This window comes from Myxocyprinus asiaticus, chromosome 45 (genome assembly GCF_019703515.2).
Source record: "Myxocyprinus asiaticus isolate MX2 ecotype Aquarium Trade chromosome 45, UBuf_Myxa_2, whole genome shotgun sequence".
Classification (NCBI taxonomy): domain Eukaryota; kingdom Metazoa; phylum Chordata; class Actinopteri; order Cypriniformes; family Catostomidae; genus Myxocyprinus; species Myxocyprinus asiaticus.
The window spans coordinates 11,655,121-11,675,904 of record NC_059388.1 but is presented as its reverse complement, the minus strand read 5'-3'; the positions used below and the strand labels follow the sequence as shown (position 1 = coordinate 11,675,904).

The following is a 20,784-nucleotide window of genomic DNA, read 5'->3' as shown; positions in this document are numbered from 1 at the left end:
TTTCTCCTGCAAATTACGTTTTGGTCATTTCAAGATGAGCTATTACATTTAAGCATTTGAAAAAAAAAAAAAAAAAAAAAAAAAAAAAATTATAATAATACTTTTAAAAAATCCATCCAAAAAAACTTTTTGTACAATTGCATGCATGACATCACAGATCTCTAACTTTGTATGCCGTGATAGTTTATTACTATTAAATATAATTAGTAGTATATAATATGAACACTATTTTACAGTGTCTGTTACACATATTATACATTACTATTAATTATTGCAGTAATAACAATAGCAATATGAAAGAACAAACAGCTCAACAAAATAATTACACAGTAAATACATGTCGTTTATTCAGTAACTATCCATGTAAATACACAGTAACATGAACACTGTAAAATAAAATGTGACCTAGTTTTTTTTTTTTTTTTTAAATAGCATTTAACACCATGAAAATCCCCCCAAAATGTATTGACTTCTCATATTTAAATACACCAAGTTCTTCAGAGAAATCAAAAAACAAACAGGACACAAAAGGCGAAGAGATTTTTACAATGTACAAGTTTATTTTAATGAACTCTCAGTGGTTGGTAGTCACAGCACAGCTTGCACGGATGAAGCCACACATCTATTTTACAAGATGATGGGAAATTTAAAAAGGAAAAAAAAAAAAAAAAAAAAAAAAAAACATTTTTTAAAACCTTTAAACCAAAGCGGAGACTGCTGACAGTCCAACTACAGCGACATCTTTTTTTATTTCGACTACAGTATTTTAATTAAAAGGCCACTGAAATGCATAAAACATGTTTCAGATGCATGGACTTCATCTTACGTGGTGGCAAAAAAGTTCGCTAAACCGGACAGCACGACTCCTGACATGGCATTGACAGTGCATGTAGACATTGTAAAAAGGACTGAGTTAGCAATATCTAGGCTTTTCTTTTTAGTGACAACACCTTGGCTAACACTACAGCTTAAAAAAATAAAATAAAAAGGGGGACCAAAAAAGGGGGGGGGGGGGGGGGCGGAAATGAACAGCACTCTTCCAAAGATACTGAATAAAATGAGTGAAATGTAGTGAAGCAATTATATTATCATCATCATCTCACAATTACTGTGAACACTTAAAACTGAAAAGAATGCACTGAACACCTGCGGCACCTTCCCTTCCAAGAGGGTGGGGCTCTATTGTTATTCAATGACTATTTAGACTATAAAAGAAGAAAATAGTTAAAACACACTTTGTTGTCCTCTGGAGTTGGTATATTTCAATAGTAACAGACAGGTAACCATAAACGCATGCCATGTGCCGTCTCAAACAATACATACAGGTATATACAACTTCACTCAGTACCTGCTAAAACAACGTGAGGAGTACAAGATATAAACCAACGACTACACTACAAACTTAAAGAAACGGGAGAAAAGGAGAAGGGAAAGAGGAAGGAAATCGGGTGAGCCATGGAAGTGAACATTTACTAGTGATGGACTCATTCTTAAAGCATTTTTAGAAGAAATAAATGCGTATATTGCACATACAAGTGAAAGCTTAGATTCCACAAGGTCCACCTGTTCTGTAGAGCCAGAGGTCCATTGACTCGCTCGGTCTGAGTTGCCGAGCGAGACGAAAGTGTATAGAGTGTGTGTGCGTGCACGGGAGGAGAGTAAACGGGATTTGTGCGCCAACATTGAATGCTGGGAAGTCTTCTGCTGAGAGACAGTGCCTCCGACTCGGAGGCGGGACTTCGAGCGCAATGGGGAGGTTGGTCAGGAAGTAGGAAATAGAGCTAGAGCTGCACATTGCATACCACACCTATACAGGAAGAGATTAAAGAGCAGAGCAACAACAAAAAAAAGTGTGGCACAAATAAAATCAGGTGTTCCGTGACAGCCAAGAGAAACTGATGCAAGTGACGTATGTACAACTAAGGCTTATTGGTTAAATAGTTTTGTTTTTTTCAGGCATTCCCCGCCAGCAAAGGTTCAATGCCATTCACTCGTCTAGCGCTTTTCCTTAGTTCTGTAAACGCAGTGGTTCTGTGTGGGCCGTCGGGCGTTAGATGGAGTAGAGAAGCGTGGAAAAGCGAGGGACTGAGAAACAGAAGTTGCGACGGAGCCTTCTTGTTGCTGTTGTCTCGTATTAATATCTAGATGTGCAACGGGAGAGCTTCTTTTCTATTTGGAAAGCTTGCTAATAACTCGGATCAGCGCACCGTTTTCGTCCTTTAGTCTCTGGTTGTCTGCTTTCAAGTCTGGTAGCGTCTGAAAGAGAAAACAGGAGAGAAAGATGGTTAGATTAACCGGACAAAGGACAAGTGTTGTGTCATTAGCCCGGCTTTAGACATTGACGTTTGTTAATTGCCACCTCCCCACGTCCTTTAATCAGCACTTCCTGTCCAAAACAAGCCCCTTTTCCACCGACAGGTTGATAATGCATGATCTGGAACCATTTTGTGTATTTTCACTGTAAAAAAGACAGTTCTGCACTGTAAAAAGCTGGCCGTAACTTTAACGGAAAAAGAACGTAAAATTGCTAAAGTAAAAAGGTAGTAACTTTCCCTTGTTTTTAGATGTAAAAAATTTGTACAAAAACCGAGGTTCTACTGAGGCACATACGATGGAAGTGAATAAGGCCAATTTTTGGAGGGTTTATGGGCAGAAATGTGAAGCATATAATTTTATAAAGCACTTTAACTCTTCTGTAAAAACATATTGATGTATCATTTGAGCAGAAAAATTGTTTAAATCATCGTTTTTACGGTTGTTTAGGGTTTACAGCATTCTGTTATCATGTCCTAAAATTTTATATAACTTCAAACAGAAAAGGTTAGCAAGTTATTTGATCACACTACAATCATGTTAACACGCATTTTGTTTACATCTTGTGGCTATACTTTAAAAATAGTGAGAATTTTGGGGCCTGGGTAGCTCAGTGGTAAAGACGCTGGCTAACACCCCTGGAGTTCACTAGTTTGAATCCCAGGGCGTGCTGAGTGACTCCAGCCAGGTCTCCTAAGCAACCAAATTGGCCCGGTTGCTAGGGAGGGTAGAGTCACATGGGGTAACCTCCATGTGGTCACGATAATGTGGTTTGTTCTCGGTGGGGCGCGTGGTGAGTTGAGCGTGGATGCCGCGGCGGATGGTGTGAAGCCTCCACACGCGCTATGTCTCCGTGGCAATGCGCTCAAGCCACGTGATAAGATGTGCGGGTTGCCTGTCTCAAACGCAGAGGAAGCTGGGATTCGTCCTCTGCCACCCGGATTGAGGCGAATCACTACGTGATCACGAGGACTTAAGCGCATTGGGAATTAGGCATACCAAATTGGGTGAAAAAGGGGTGAAAAAAATCCCCCCCCCCGTTTATGGATTGGCCCCACTCACTTCCATTGGGAGTGTCTCACTGTAACCCAGATTTTTCCGCACTGGTTCCTAAAGCCTGCTGGTCTCGAACCAGGAAATCGGTTAGCATGCTTACTAACGTATTTGCATGTTGACTCTAAACTTGGCATGTCTCTTTGCCATTGCAAAGACATTTCAACTGTGTGGTGCAGTGTGTAAATCTCTGGAATAGCACCTCAAAGGTTGGGGGTTTGAATCCCCAAATTGAGTGTGGCTGTTAAAAGTGTACTTCAGCTGACCTGTCTCCACATTAGGCTTCCTACAATATAAACCATACTTCACTGTATAATCCCCACTTAAATTCAAAACCACTTTTTCAGACATTTCAGGTGGCACTTTGGGTAACACACTACAACACCAAAGGTTGAGTGGTCGTTTGCGAGGTTAGTGACATCAAATCTTTTAAAGATTTTCAGAGTTTCATTTGAGGCATGTAGCAGCAAGTAAAGAACGGCATATTCTGCTTTAATATATTAGTTATGTGTGAAATATTTAGTGTCTTTATTTATTTTTTTATTGTTTTTTGTGCTGCACTTTAGAGTTTTCCGTGCTGAGTGACTCCAGCCAGGTCTCCTAAGCAACCAAATTGGCCCGGTTGCTAGGGAGGGTAGAGTCACATGGGGTAACCTCCTCGTGGTCATGATTAGTGGTTCTCACTCTCAATGGGGCGCGTGGCAATTTGTGCGTGGATCGCGGAGAGTAGCATGAGCCTCCACATGCCGAGAGTCTCCGCGGTGTCATGCACAATGAGCCACGTGATATATTCTGAGATTGACTGTCTCAGAAGCGGAGGCAACTGAGACTTGTCCTCCACCACCCAGATTGAGGTGAGTAACCGGGCCGCCATGAGGTCTTATTAAGTAGTGGGAATTGGGCATTCCAAATTGGGAGAAAAAGGGGACAAAAATAAATCAATTAATTAAAAAAGGATGATTTATACTTCTGCATTCAACCTACGGCGTAGGCTCTGCGTAGTGGCCAACGCGTTGGATTGCATTTATAGTTCTGCGTTGGTTTCTGTGTCGTTCTACGATTACACAGCCAAAATGCTAATTAAACATTCATACGCTTGCTCGAATCACTTAAATAATATAAATAAATATTTTGGCATACTTTTGGCATTCCGTGCTGAAAAAGAAATCAAATTAATTAATAACTATACCACGCTTAGCGAACACTAAATGGATGTCATTTTAAAGTCTTTACAATGCATATAGGCAATATAAACAACTCTTATCAGGTGATTTTTATTTGCTGACAAATTAGAAGTGTTCCATTTCCATATCTTATGAAATGATTATTTACTGTGCACAATACTGTCAAACATACGGTCAAATCATCGTGCAGATTGGAAATTTCGTGAGTAGAATACAACACATATTGTTTCACTCACATATCAAATTAATGTCAAGTAAAAGCCTGGAGAAAAAAACTGTAAGAGTTTATAAGCTGTAAACCGATATCTTGTGTCACGTTTCGCTTGTAACAGAACATAAAAACAGCAGATGCTCCCGATGAGAATTGCTTTAATGGTCCCAAGTCCAAATACAATGTGATATAAAGCATGGATATTAAAATAATCCTAAGTAAAATGCGATGCTACCTCAGATATCGTTATCATCATCCTGGGGGGTGGTCTCTGGTTACAAAGTGCACCAATCAAAGCGGTTGTGGTCTGCGTCAACGCGGTGTGCAGTTAAATGTTTGAAGAGGTGCACGTCAGCCTACGGCGTAGGTTTCGATGCTGCAGTATAAATCGGCCTTTAATCGCAGACCTTTTGACATTTTACGCAAGTGGCCGTATAATGCCTGCACCAAGTTAAGATTTCTAAATAAAGGCAAAACAAAACTAAATGTGGCGTTGTGAGACACGTTCAATTCACAATCAATGTACTGTGTCACGTGGTGCACACTTCATTTTCTAGGTCTAAAATGATTTACATATATCATGTGTGTGAACTGATTGCAATGAATGTTATTTGTTTTAACTTCTGACCACTGCAATCAAAGGTAACTTGTGAGATGATTAAGCAAATTACTTGGGATGATAAAATGTTCTCAAGACTTGTATACAAAGACTGAGGTGGCATGTTTGTTTATGGGGAGGTGATGTAGTCACATATCAGTTGAACTATCACTATCATGGAACTGTGGGTCGCTTCTGAAAAAGAAGTTCGCAGATCCCCCTGGCCAAGCATCAGCTCTAGCATCATTTCGATGGAAAAGGGGCCACAGACCCACACACAACTAGCAGGCACACTGTCGTTCAATCGAAAACTGTAGCCATGCAACTCTCCACCACAGTTCTCAGATACAGGGGAAAGATAAGGACGGTGCTAAGGCCAGGCAGTCCACTCTCTCTGAACACAGAGTCCCTTTGTGTGACCTCCAGTGGATGGAATAAAGAGGCTAGAAAACAAGAGTTGTCTGTATGAACTGCTCTCAGTGGCACTTGTTACCCGACCCAATTCAATCTTCAGGTTAAAGTGTTTAGGTAGAGCACTGCTGCTTAGATTTTGTGAAGGAATCTGACCCACTGTCAACAGACAGATTGAATATTTTTAGTGATATCCAAGTGGAAATTTAGAGTAACAACTTTGGAAACAGCTTTTTCCTAATTGGACACAGACCCATGTAAACACATAGATTATATATACATAATTTAAAAGGGCAGATCATACATCATAAACTAACTTCCTTTCATTAACTTTAATGTAATAGATTATTGTGTTCATTGTTCACCCTTATGCTGTTCCAAACAAAGTCACGCATGACTTTAGGTTTTATTCCGTTAAACACAAAAGGAGTTAAAGTTGCTTTTTTATGGACAAAAAAGGTGGATAGTGACTGAGGGTGTTAAGCTCCAAAAGGGAAAAAAAAAAAAAAAAAACCCATATAAGTAGTCCATATGACTTGTGTGCTACATTTAAAGTCTTCTAAAGCCAAACAATAATTTTGTAGGAGGAACCAACCGAAACTGTATTTGTTATTCACTGATAAACTCCTCCACCGCCGTAGCTCTCCAATCTCTTTTGTATGCATACATTCAAATTTGCCACTTCAAGACGTGTCTTGGCAGGTTTGACATCAATGATACCAAACGGCATGGATTCTTGTGTGTCGTAACAAATCATATGATATGAATATGCAGAAAAGTGAATGAAAGCTACAGCAGAGGGGACGCTTTTCAGTGAATGGCTGCTGTGATAGCAATAGTTTGTTCCTCACAAAAAGTTAAAGGACTTAGAAGACTTATAGATTACTTTTATGATGCTTTTTTGTCACTTTTGGAGCTCAACGACAACCGTCCACATCATTCAAAATGTCTCCTTTTGTGTTCCACAGGTTTGAGAGGGTGAGTAAAAAAAACCTGTCTTTATTTTTTGGTCAACTATTCCTTTGCCAAAAAACGTCTGTGACAGTGTGAAAATCTTGAGTATTTCTCCTGGAACACAAAGAAACAACTTTCCTGTTATAAGCTAGTAGCTGAACTAGCCATTGACAATTACATTTAACAAGATACTCATGCCTCCCAGAGAGAGGTTTACAGTCAGTAAGCACTGCAGTTATAGACTGGAAACATCCATTAAAAAACAGAGTGCTAAAATAAGACCAAAATAACCAAAAAAGCCCTTTGTAAAGAAAATTTGCAGCAGTATAGTGTTTTAGGATTGTCGGCAAACAGACAGCATCAAAATAATAATAATAATAAAAAAAGAGAAAACTAGTTCTCATTTCTATTCAGTATATGTTGCCTTTGATTGCACAAGAGAAGCTTTGAATGTAATTGTGTTGCCAGCGACAATCTGTATATTAAAATGCATGAATTTCCAGAAGCCATGCAATCCAGATTAGCCACAGGCAGAGCATACATGGCAATTCAGCTCCAGAAAAATCAATTCTGAACTGGGATTGGGGGAAAAGGGGGACATCTTCAAAGAAATAAAAAAGCTGAAAAACTGTGTGTTTATTATTAAAAAATGTTTTTAAAAAGTTTTTAAAAAAAGGCAAGCACCTCATGCAGGATGCCAGAACCATCCAAAATCAGCACTTCAAAGCAACACTTTTAAAACTAGGGGCTGAAAAAAAAATCCAAACAAACTCATAAACAGTACAATTTATTGCTTAGAAATAGTTTATAAATAGCATGAACTGTGCAATGGATATGAGCAATATTTAATGAAAATGTTTTTTAAATTTTTTTTATGTGTCACGTGTCATTTGTAAAATTGATTCAATGTCATTGTAACAATTACAATAAATATAAGGTCATTTTTAATGTATGTTGCGAAAATGTATATTCTTCCTATTCATATAATTGTCAATAGTAAAAATATTATTATTATTTAAAAAAAATGTTAAGTACACATCAAAACATGGCATATTTTGTAGCCATTTTGTTTTAGCAATAATTGTATTGTGTAAAAAATACAAATAAAAAAGCCCCAAAAACCTCCCTTTAAGAAAAGCAGGGAGCATTAAGAGAGCCAGAGCAACAGCTCAGACACAGGCTGGCACCTGCCTTATATGGCCGTAGGCAGAGATGAATGGAGCATGAGGAGGGATGCAAGGGGAGGTGGGGGCGGGTCTACAGGTCTGCGGCAGGCAGGTGGCTGCAGCCCTGCGAGAGTTTGGAGAGCACGCGGGCCAGCGCCCTGTTCTCTGCCTGCAAACGCTCGTTATACTGACGCAGAGATTGTATCTGCTTTACCTGAGGAAGATTCTACAGAGAGAGACACAACACACAAAGAAAGAAAGAAAGCAGCAAAGAAAGAAACAAAAAAAAGGAAAGAAAATGTACGAAACAAAGATTAAAAAAGAAAAAGAGAAAGTAAGAAGAGAGGAAAAAGAGAGAAATAAAAAGGAAACAAAGAAAAAAGTACGCGAAAAACAGAGAGAAAGGAAAAAGAGAGAGAAAGAAAATGGAAAAAAGAAAGAAAAAGAGAGAGGAAAGAGAGAAGAAAATGGAAAAAAGAGAACGAAAAAGAGAACGAAAGAAAAAAGAAAGAAAAAGAAATAGAGAGAGAAAGGAGAAGAAAAAGGAAAAAGAACAAGGAAAGAAAGAAAAAGGAGAAAGAGAAGTGAGAAGAAAATGGAAAAAGAAAGAACAAAAGAGTGAAAGAAAAAGAAAAAAGACAGAGAAAGAAAGAAGAAAAGGAAAAACAAGAGAAGGAAAGAAAGAAAAAAGAAAAAGAGAAAAGGAAAGAAAGAAGAAAGTGGAAAAAAGAGAACGAAAAAGAACAAAAGAGAACGAAAGAAAAAAGACAGAAAGGAGAAGGAAAAAAGAGAGAGAAAAGGAAAGAAAGAGAGAAGAAAGTGGAAAAAAGAACAAAAGAGTGAAAAAAGAAAAAGAAAGAAAAAAGACAGAAAGGAGAAGAAAAGGAAAAAAGAACAAGGAAAGAAAGAAAAAGAAAGAGAAGAAAATAGAAAAAGAACGAAAAAGAACGAAAGAGTGAAAGACAAAGAAAAAGAAAAAAAGAGAAGAAAAAAGAAAAAGAAATAAAGAGAGAAAGGAGAAGAAAAAGGAAAAAGAACAAGCAAGAAAGAAAGAAAGAAATAAAGGGAGAGATGAGCAACATAAGGTAACAAAATAAAAGAGAAATGGAAGAATGTAGAAGAGTGTAAATGACAGATTGTAGACAAAGTCATAAAATGAAGATATGGGACCATCAAATTAACCAAAAAAAAAAACAAAAAAAAAAAAACACAACAAGCAACAGAGATAAAGAACAACTTCGGCCTGTCAATCAATTAAAATTACATTATATGCAGATTCATTAATCAAATTAATTGCAATTAATCGCATATCAATATTTGCTGAGAAAGACCCCAAATAAATACTGAAATATTCTTAGAACTAAAATAATTATAATATAAATCAAAATACACAATTATTCAAATACAAATCACATTATTGTGGCAGATGAGTAAAGCATTGATTAGACTACACAAAATGTGACTTTAGAAGTCAATATATTGTTTGTTTTATTTCTATATCATTGAACATAAGCCTATTATTGGCCTACTCTCAAGATCAATTCATTTTCAGTTCAGTTCGTCAATCTCTCAAAGGACACGTCTACTCAGCTCATGCTTTTCTATGCATGTTGTCATGCATCAGACGGATGCTCTTGAAGCGTCTCACTTTGGTCGCGTTTCACCGCCTCACGCCTTTAACATCGCGTTTAAGGACACTGTGTCAACTTAAAAGTAGGCTGAAACTTTAAAACTTCCTCGAGATCCATGCATTCTACTGTGCTCTGTCCAGCTATTTTAGAACGCAAAAGCACGTTCACGCTTATTCATTTTATGCTGCCTGCTCTCGATGGTCTGACGAAGCGCGTTGCCTGTACAGCTGAGGTTGCGCTGACTGCCCCCTGCTGACTGCAGAACACAAATATATCAAAGCTTATTACAGAATTTATGGACGGGTCAGGGGGCATGATTAATTGCGTACATTTTTAAAACGCATTATTTTAACATATAAAAAGATTGAAAATCATGAATCATGAACATGTACAAAGACTTTGTTCCAATACTTGAAATGAACACACTTTCATAAACTAAAACGAAAAGGACTACGCAATAACATCACACTCCACAGCACAAAAAAGCCAACTCATCTTCAGATAATCGAGTGAAGAGCGATTCCAAACAGCTTGCACACAACACGTCATATGTATACTTGTAGCTGTCAAACTCACTTTGGATCAGACATAACAATGACAGGCTCTTTATAAAAGCTGAATATGAAAGGGAGTGACAGACTTTCCTTGTGGTTCTTATGGTCTATTTATAGTTGTATTTGATGAAAGAGTATTGTACTGTTAGCAGTAAAGCAGACTTAAAACCAAATAAAGGTATAACCTCTTTTACTCTCGTCTAATATTTAGAGACCTTTGAAGTTCAAATAAAACATGTCAAATTAAGCTTGAATGTCAAAACAATTGTTCTCAATTATATATTGATTTTATATGAGGAAAAGGTGAAGTATGCACACAATACACACAAACACAAATTTGAAAGCACAAACAAAAATACCTTCAGTTCCTCCTCCATCTCAGAGATCTTCCTTTCTAGAGCTCTTCTTTCCTGCAGACACACACAGAGACAAGTTAACACACATACCCATAAAACACACACATTAAGAACTGCATGATCCACTGCAAACAAAGATACACACACACACACAGAAAGTGGATGCATTAAATGAAAAGATGTCAAAATTGAGAGAAGATAGTGAAGAGAAACACAAACCGCTTAGTACCGCAGGTAAAAACTAGAAACCTAGTCTAGTAGGTTATGAAAATGTTACATAATCATAGTTGTATAGGTCAGATAGAAACACTGAGTGTAGTTGTATCCAACTGGTCAGTGTTATTGAGATTAATAAGTGATGAGAAATTTAGAATGGGGACAGATTACTGAAAGTGAGCTCATAGAGCTATTTCGTCACATTCAGATCATGTTAACACATATAATGTTGACATTTTGTGGCAATCCTTTTGAAACAATAGCTATTATAATGTTTATGGACTGGCCCCATTTGCTTCCACTGTAAGTGCCTCAATGCAACCACAATATTTGCTTGTACTTGTATTGAACATTCCTTTAACAGAAGACTGCACACAAAGATAATGTCAAACGCATGCATATACAATACTTGAAAGAGAAATCGCACAATAAGTGTAGAAAAATATTCGCTATTACAACTTTGAAAAGTGACCATGTGTTGCATTAGTGACTCAAACACAAATCGTGAAAGAGGGCTGTTGTGATTGGCTGATGGGGTTGTTCCACCCCCTGCGGCTGTGGTAGGCATGTGATTCAGCCAATAGCAGAGCTGTAAACGCTTTAAACTCAGGTTAGACATTACCCATAGCACTCAGGTGGGACTGAGACCTGCCTGCAACCTTCAGACATAAACCAGTGGGCAACAGTTACCAACCACTTGGAGATGCAGGCCTGGATCAGTGTCATTCTAAACTGGCCGGCCCAAAAAAAAGTTGCATACTCTAATATTTTGTCGGACCGTCTTTAGCTTTGATTACGACGCGCATTCCTTGTGGCATTGTTTTGATGACCTTATGCAACGTCACAACATTTATTTCCGTCCAGAGTTGCATTCATTTTTGGCCGAGATCTTGTATTGATGACGGGAGAGTCGAACCACTCCGTAAAGACTGCGCATCCCATAGACTTTCAATGGGGTTAAGGTCAGGACACTGTGGTGGCCAATTCATGTGTGAAAATGATTCCTCATGCTCTCTGAACCACTCTTTCACAATTTGAGCCCGTGAATCTTTGCATTGTCGTCCTGGAATATGCTCATGCCGTCAGGGATGACAAAAATCTATTGATGGGATGACCTGGTCATTCAGTACATTCAGGTTGTCAGCTGACTTCATTTTATTGCCGCATAACGTTGCTGAGCCTAGACCTGACCAATTGAAGCAACCCCAGATCATAACCCTGCCTCAAGAGGCTTGTACAGTGAGCACTATGCATGACGGGTGCATCACTTCATGTGCTTACCTCCTTACCCTGACGCGCCCATCGCTTTGGTATAGGATAAATCTGTTTAGTCCCAGTCCTGTAAGTTCAAGTCAAACTGTGCATGCGGAAATGCTCTTAATTTCACTATTAAACATAGCCGTGAGTTCTACTGTCGATTTTTTACGATGTGACTTCAAGCGTTTTAGTGATCTCCAAACACAATCATTCAAGACTGTTTTCTGACCACATTTCTTCCGCAAAGCTGATGGTTCACCACTATCCTTCCAGGTTTTAATAATGCGCTGGACAGTTCTTAACCCAGTTCCAGTGATTTCAGTAATCTCTTTAGTTGTTTTCTTTGCTTGAATCAGGCCAATAATTTGTCCCTTCTGAAACACAGTAACTTATTTTCCACGACCACGGGATACGTCTTCCAACATGGTTGTTTAAGAAATGAGAAGCTAACACTGCATCAGTTAGGATTAAAAGAATTGTTGCCAGCTGAAACATATTAATCACTGCAATAATGATCCACTCATAGGTTCTTAAGTATCTGCTTATTTAAATCCAAACGGCAACTTTTTTTTGGCCAGGCTGTGTACATTTGCATTGGGATCCTAGAGACCCTTGATTTCTAACCCTATCTAAACACAGCTAAAATCTCAGCATTTGAGCAGAGATGTATGACTTGATTCTTTTATGGATGCAATGGCCCATGACTGAAACTGCGATCGACTGACTGAGATTGATGGTTTGATACATAATAAAAAAAACACCACCACAAATGTTTCATGAGATATGAAATTAAGGTAATGATATTACTTTTACCCTTTTCTCCATTTCCAGCTGTGATCGGTCAGCAAAGCGCTCCTGCCTCTGTAAAAAAAAAAAAAAAAAAATACAATAACAGATGAGTTTGCTACCAACAGCACTAAGGCATGTTAGGTTTCCGATCAGGGTTCTCACATGTTTTGAACACTGAATTTGCATGACTTTTCCAGTCATTTGTGATTACTGGATTAAAAAAAATATATTTTTATAAAGATTGCACTCACAAAGAGCAATTTGTAGCCTTTTAAATATTTCTGAGCTAAGAATTTAAACTTTTAGGGCAATTTTTAAAAACAAAGTTATGTATATTCACTATTCAATTTTCATGACTTTTCCGTGCCTGGAAATCACAATTTTAAAATTCCCTGATATTTCCAGGTTTTCCATGACTGTGGGAATCCTGTCAGATGCAACGAAACATATACACAAACTGTTTTCAGATTAAAGAATAACAGTAATCACTTTAACAATAAACAATTTTTTTTGCACAAAAAAATTATCCGAAACCAACTCCGACGAACAATTATTTATTCTTTGGAAAAAAATACAAAATAAAGGGAACCACTTTATATTAGGTGTCTTTAACTACTATGTACTTAAGCATTTGATACAATGTACTTAATATGTACATACATGTTGATGCACTGTACTTACATTTAATTACATCTGTAGTTATACTGTTAACCTTACCCTTAACCCTACCCCTACCCATACCCTAAACCCTTACCCAACCCTACTTCTAAACCTACCCGTACTTCAACCTCAGGAGCAGCAAATATGAATCCTGTGAGAATTTTGCAGAACAACATGTAGTTACACAATAAATACATTGTATTGTATGAATTTTTAATGTCAGTACATAGTAGTTAAAGACACCTAATATAAAGTGGGACCAAAAAAAGAATGGTTGGTGAGTTTAAGGCACAATAATCAATTAAAACAAAGGACCATCGAGGTACAGTTTTTATGGGGACTCAGAGTAAAGGCCTTCATAAAGATTCATCTTACAGTTTTAAAATCTTGTTGCGAATTTCATGTCCAAAATATGGACTTTGTGTGAACAGGCTTTTACGGCCCCTCGAAAGTCCGAAAGAAGAGGTGGCCTGGGTAGCTCAGCAAGTATTGACGCTGATTACCACCCCTGGAGTCACGAGTTCAAATTCAGGGTGTGCTGAGTGACTCCAGCCAGGTTTCCTAAGCAACCTAATTGGCCCGGTTGCTAGGGAGGGTAGAGTCACATGGGGTAACCTCCTCGTGGTCGCGATTAGTGGTTCTCGCTCTCAATGGGGCGCGTGGTAATTTGTGCATGGATCGCGGAGAACAGCATGAGCCTCCACATACTATGAGTCACCACGGTGTCATGCACAGCGAGCCACATGTTAAGAGGCACGGGCTGACTATCTCAGAAGTGGAGGCAACTGAGACTTGTCCTCTGCCACCTGGATTGAGGTGAGTAACTACGCCACCATGAGGACCTAGTAAGCAGTGGGAATCGGGCATGCCAAATTGGGGAGAAAAAGGGATAAAAAAATAAATAAATACAAATAAATAAAAAGTCAGAAGAACTGTACCAAGAACATTTTCTGGAAAGGAACCCCCAGACTCACCTGTGTGGCCTTCTCCAACTGCAGCTTCAGGTCAGATAGCTCCAGATCTGTATCACGTAACTGAGCTTTCAACTTTTCGTTTTCAGCTAAGATCTGCTCATAAAGCTGCAAGTGGAGAGAAAGTATCGAGTAAACACTGCACTGTAAGAAAACTATTATTTATCAGGGTGTAAGCATATAGGGATGTGTTTGTACCTTTTTATAATCAGTGGAGTCATCTCTGTCGAGGCGCAAGTACGGCCGACGGCTCTCATAGCGGTCGTAAGTGCTAGTAGAGACAGGGTCATTCCTGAGGCAAAAAGGGAAGGTCACTTCAAGTACCCACTAGTTTTCTAAAATCTCTTATAACTAGGGCTGTCAATTTAATTCAGTGCAAATTATGTGAAAAATGCTGTTTATGACGCCATGCAACCAAAGTGATATGCTCCAAAAGCGTCCGTCTGAGGCATGTGCATATAGACGTGTCCTACCTCGGACATATGGATGAGTTTTATTTCAAAATGAATTGCTGTGGACTGTAGGCCAATGATTAGATAATTCAATGATAGGTTTATGTTAAATGAAATTAACAATATTTTGCCTTCTAAAAACACTTTTTGTATTGCCTAATCAATGCTTTACTCATCTTCTACAATAACGTCATGTATTTTAGTTATAGGAATTATCATATTTATTGTATATAATATTTAAAATTATTTAAACATTTATTTATCATGTTATTTTTGTATTTTTTTGAGGGCCTGTCACAGCAAATATTAATAAATACATGCAATTAATTGCAATTAATAAATCAGCACATCATGTTTTTAATTCGATTAAAGATATTAATCGATTGACAGCCCTACTTGCAACGAATCTAAGCAAAAAAGAGTTTGTAGAGTCTTTGAAAATTATAAAGTCTAAGGAGGCACAAAGATAACATAATAACATTCTTAACCCATTTGACTTTTCTAACATGAAAAAACGTAGGGTAGGACTTTCAATTCCATTATTATTAGCTATTTGTAAGAGTGCCATCACGTTTATTACATTAACATTACATTAATCGCAAGCCCTTTTGACATTTAATTACGAGCAGGATATGAATTATAAATAATTCAATTTTCACAAATTATTGAAATCAGTTTTTACATTTGCACTAGTAAAAACATTATTTTTTGATACAAAAAATGACGTCAATACATGCACAATACTTGTATACCAAAAATGGAATTTCAACTAGTAAAAAACAATAATTCTTAATATTTCTAAGAGCATTTTTACTAGTAGAATTATTCAAAACACAATTACACATATCTATCTATATACGCAAGTGTATATATATATATATAGTGAAAAATGCAATTACAGATTTTTCAATTTTTTATATCAAGAATTTGTATTTCTGTGAGAAATTGTCATTTATTTTTTTCAAAAATAAGCATTTTTACTAGTGAATTGTTGATATCTATAATTGATATCCTTCACATGATTAAATGTCAATACGGCTTGCCATACATTAACCAGTATTAAAGTGATGTCTTGGTGGAATATACCTACAACGAGCTAAAGGACTCCTACAGTGTGGTATAAACTCTTATACAGTAAAAAGTGTATTCGTTGGGAACATACCTGGATAGTCTGTCGCTCTGTGAATGTGGAGAGAAAGAGAGAGAGAGAGAGAGAGAGAGAGAGAGAGAGAGAGAGAGAGAGAGAGAGAGAGAGAGAGAGAGGAGGTTGATACACTTATTTACTTGTCGTTAATCAATCACATGCTCATAATGCATTTACTGTCTCAGTTTTGCTGCGGTCTAGACTATCAGTGTCTAGAATGCAGATTATCAATTAGTTCAGGATGGATTGCGAAGCTCTTGTTCCCAACTCTGATGTCCTGCTTAATTCTGCTATTTAATGAGAATCTGTGCAGGTCAGAAATCAATCATTTCCCATTCATCAATCATTAAACACGTCTACGGAAGTGTTTAAAGACATCTGGGTGTAATCCTTTTTATTTTGTCCCCGCAACAATAAGAATTACGTCTCAAAAACCAAGGTTCAACTTCGTCACATTTAACCAAGGAGGTACTGTCAAAAAGGAAGTAAAAGGATGTCTTCCTTTCCTCTTTCCTTGTTCTTAGAGACCTTTCAGTTCGAATGCTAGAATTCCAGTCCGCACATAGTTGCACTGAAGCCTCAGTGCTGAGATAAGTGAACAAGCTCAGGGCATGGGCTGTTCGAATCTACAGCCCACTTACTGTAGCTGATTGCCCTGGAGGCGTACAGCAGCACTTAGCTTTGTGTCAGAACTTCCTCCGTTCCTTTTCAAAGCAGCAAAGCTCACTGAGAGGAAATGTGTGCTATTCATCAAACAAAAAAGAAGCTGTCTCTTGAAGAACCTAGAACATCCATTAGACTTGATTTCATATTGCGACCTGCTAAATACATAGCATTTGCATCTACCCAATCAGGAACTGATATTTAGCTCTATGGGACCATATGTAAGCTGATAACTGCATTTGGAAAAGTATTGAAATAAGAAGCCAAAGTGAGCCGTCTACTGGTTTCTCTTCCTCTGCATACACACAAGGATAAAGGGCACTTCCTGTTCTTCTTCAGCTGACCCAGCCCTCAACAACAAAGCTACATTGTAGTCTTTTGTTTTCTCGATCCTGCTCAATTTTCCTGACTCTACTTGTTTAATTCTATAACTTTTGTATCAGTCATTCCCAGTTTTCCGCCCAAAACGTGTGATCTCGTTCCAGGATAATGTTGGCACAGGATATCCAGGATATTGTCATATCCTCACAGTGATTTATAGTATCGCCCCCTGAACAAGAACACTGAGCGAATCTGCACAATAACAGACGATCAGAACATACATTTGATCTTTAGTAAACAGTTCAATGGAAAGGGATTTGTCCAATCAGATTTCACTGTGGGCAGGGCTTCCCTGCAGAGCGTTATAAAACGTCCTGTCGCTAGTCACTTCACCCAGTTTATTTGGAAGAGATACCCTTACAGTATCAAACTGCAATTAGCTCAGTTAATTGGTTACAGTAAGTAGTTTGTTTTTTAGATTACAAAAGCTACAGGGACAATTCCAGGAAGCTGGAGTGAGGGGAGGGATCACAGTCAGCAGACAAGCAGTAATGTGAGTAAATTGTTTGTCCTGCCCAAATTGAAGGAAAGTCAAACTGCTCTTAGACTATGCAAGGTGAAAGACAGTGAGCTGGGCAAAGAAAGCTCTTCTAACTCCTTCAAAATAAACCAAGCACAATAAGCTGATGATTTTAAAAAAAGGAATTCAGTAGCACTGAACTTCCAGACAGCAAACCATAACTCCGAAGACAATAAAGCTAAAATTTGCCTACATTCAAGTGCCTAATGACGACTTTATTTTTGCTATCTGTTTATATTAGAGGTTGACCGATAGTGGATTTTGCGATACCGATAACTAAGGAGGTGGGAAAGGCTGATAACTGATTAATCAGTCAATTGTTTTTAAACATTATTTATAGAATGTCAAAAACATTTCTTATTCTTTCTTTACTATGGCAGGTAAAAGCAAAGAGTCCAAAATGAATAAATTCTCAGATGCAGTTTTTGCTTCAATGAAAATCCCAATAATAACCAGAAAAAAGTTCAGATTTGGTGCATAATGTGGGACTTTTAAGCATAAACTACACTGAAACACACTGGGAACTCTTATTTTGAAATGACGAAAAATCTATCAGCAACTATAGGCATAGATTTTTGCCGATAACCGACAGTTCCAAAAAACAACTATCTGCACCGATTAATCGGTAAAACTGATATATCAGTCTACCTCTAGTTTATACCATGAAGGTTGTAACTTTAAATACATTAAAGAAAGGTTCTTATCAGGCAGTAGTCATTCAGTACTACTCTTTGCAGGTAAATTGTGGGTGGACTGACATTCACCTGTGACTCTCCTTTAGTGCTGCCATCTTCTGAATCTGACGGCTGATCCGGATCATTCTCGTCACTCTGTAACACACAAAAACAGACAATTCAAATTACACACTTGACTATTTTGGTTCTATCCAGTTTTTGCATTATTAAAAACTCTATCAAAGTTGTTCTTGCTAATAATGCTCCAACAATAACTGTAAACAATGTCCAAGAGTAACAATCAGCAAACGTATGCCAAAGGTGCATAAAATTGGCTTTTATCTTTAGGGGTAGGGTTTGGATTGGTCTGTAGTAATTAACTTTATTCATTACACGGCTCTCTGGAATACTCTATTTTGATTGGTCAATGGTGCCATCTAGTGGTCTGATATCTCTGAGTAACAACCGCACAGCAATCATTCCTGCTTCTTGGATCACTGTGCTATCTCTACAAGTAATAAAATACTTACTAAACTCAATGTTTCATGTGCATTTATTTTTTTATTTGGCAAGTAGTCTTGTAATAAGCTGTATAATGAGCAGTCAGGCGTTCATTAATTACAAAATAAACCAACAGAACTCTGGAGGTGGATTTCAACTGTTCAGCAATTGATTTCTTCTCACATAATAACAATTTCAACGCAAATCGATGTTTCATGTCCATTTGTTTGTTTATTTGGCAAGCAGTCTTGTAATAAGCTGGATAATGAGTCAGGGGATCATTTTCACAGAATAAAAACCACAGAACTATGACTCAAACTGTCTGAACACCCTGTCTGGGTTTATTTTGTGATAACAACTGGCTGACTGTAAATTATCCCTTACTTACAAAAATAGAAGTGTAAGGTATGTCCTCATTTAGAGAGCTTGGTGTGTGTATTTGTAGTATGTTTTTATTACATCCTGGGTCCAGAAGGATACTCCAGTGGAACGTCTTTTCTCTCGTGGTCGTCTGCGGTCTCGTATGGAGCGAGGTTGAGACTTGTCCTCTCCATCCTTGTCCTCATCCTTTTCTTTTCTATCAGACCCTGTTTAGAAAACAGAAACATGGTGCTTTCAGAGTACAAAAATCTGTTTAGTGTGACATGAGTTTTCCTGAAAGAGACATGCACATTTTAACTGTACATGTCTGCTATTTTGTCAACTTTTAGAGTACACTACCTTATAGATGGCTTCAAAACTAATAGACATGGACTAAAAGCCACAAAACAAAATTTCGAATGTCAATGCAAAAAATCTTTTTTTCTTTATGTAACAATTTCCTATTTGCTTCTTGATTTGAGTGAAATATGACCTGGATATTTCTTTGTAAGATCCTTCCATACAACTTTAGGACTGTAGTATGTGTGTTAGCATGCTATACCTCGCTCAATGTCGCGTGTGGAGAGGCCGTAGGTGGAGGTAAGGCCAGTTAGGCTGTTGGGCCTGTTCACAGAGGAGGTGCTATAGAGAGAAGAGGTGCTGCTGGACGAGGAGGAGGGCAGGGTGGAGGAAGCCGTGGTGGTGGAGGTTAAGGAGGAAGTGCTACGATACTTCTGGAGGAACAAGAAGAAATATGTTTGGTCAGAATATTTCATTCGTGATAAAAAAAAAACTAAAAAACGTAAAGCCATTTATTTAATCTCTGTAAAAACGAGGGAATAATATCAAACGAAATTCCACATAAACTGTCATCCCTACTAAAAAAAACAATCCAGCTAAAACCAGCTTCTGATGGCAGCTGGTTTCACATGGTTTCACCTCCTCAAAGCTGCGGTATCGTGACCTGTAGTCATCCTCCTTGGTCTCGGTCTCTTTCTTCTCCTCCTGTTTCTCTTTGTCCTGTTTCTCCTTTTCTTCTTTCTCGTCTTCTCGAGGCCGCGTGGGGCGAGCGTGACCGATGGTCTTCTTTGCCTCCTGGAGATCAGTTAAGGTCACACCCTGAAAAAGTCAAAGTCAAAGGATCAAAAGAGATGTTCTGCCTGGTAAATGATTCCACTTCCTAGAGAGACTTCCAAGATGTGGTTTCCAGAGTTGGGCAGTAACTAACCAAGTAGTAGTAACTACAAAGCATTTAGACCCGAGTCACAACCAAAGAGAAAACATGGCCTTGCTTTAAGAGAGGAAATGCTCAATTTCCTCTATATCCTGCTGAAAAACTCACGTGTTTAAAAAAAACCACAAAGCAATGAAAGATCCCAACAAATCATTCATAAACACCACTGTTTTCTTCTCCGTTACTAGAGAGACTTCTTGCAGAGGTGTTTGAAGGAGAGTCTAGACTTGCCTGTGTGGACCTCCTGGACTGCCGCGCCTGTTTGGATCTAGCTTTCCTCTGAGACTCGGACTCTTCGTCACGCACAGGGGTGAGGTATGATCTACAGACACAACACAAATGCACAAAATGCTCTTAATCCAGTGTAGTCATACCAGCAGCTGAAGCAACACGTTCTCACCTGTTGTTGTTCATTAATCAGCAAGTTCACCAATTAATTTGTATAAAACACAAATGTATGTTTTTTTTTTAAACCCTTCTATTGTCTTAGGGTCATATTTGACCCAGGACAGGTAAAGACTATATGTTATA

General features: G+C 38.1%; 1 protein-coding gene across 8 annotated transcripts in view; it reads right to left on the bottom strand.

The window, feature by feature from the left end:
• Positions 1-322: 322 nt before the first annotated feature.
• Positions 323-20,784, bottom strand: part of LOC127435398 (protein phosphatase 1 regulatory subunit 12A-like) — a 103,372-nt gene continuing 82,910 nt past the window's right edge. For 5 of the 8 annotated variants that reach the window (XM_051688853.1, XM_051688851.1, XM_051688855.1 and 2 more), the window contains 11 exons: positions 20,485-20,575; positions 19,959-20,138; positions 19,582-19,753; positions 19,119-19,246; positions 18,249-18,314; positions 15,939-15,955; positions 14,523-14,616; positions 14,328-14,432; positions 12,712-12,765; positions 10,435-10,485; positions 323-2,256 (listed from right to left, as the gene is read on the bottom strand). In XM_051688853.1, coding sequence (XP_051544813.1) covers positions 2,170-2,256; positions 10,435-10,485; positions 12,712-12,765; positions 14,328-14,432; positions 14,523-14,616; positions 15,939-15,955; positions 18,249-18,314; positions 19,119-19,246; positions 19,582-19,753; positions 19,959-20,138; positions 20,485-20,575 — 1,045 coding nt within the window. In that variant the 3' untranslated portion in view covers positions 323-2,169. Of the gene's footprint in view, positions 2,257-7,906; positions 8,117-10,434; positions 10,486-11,269; positions 11,307-12,711; positions 12,766-14,327; positions 14,433-14,522; positions 14,617-15,938; positions 15,956-18,248; positions 18,315-19,118; positions 19,247-19,581; positions 19,754-19,958; positions 20,139-20,484; positions 20,576-20,784 lie in introns of those variants that run through there. The other 3 variants (XM_051688854.1, XM_051688852.1, XM_051688858.1) reach the window with 3 other exon arrangements.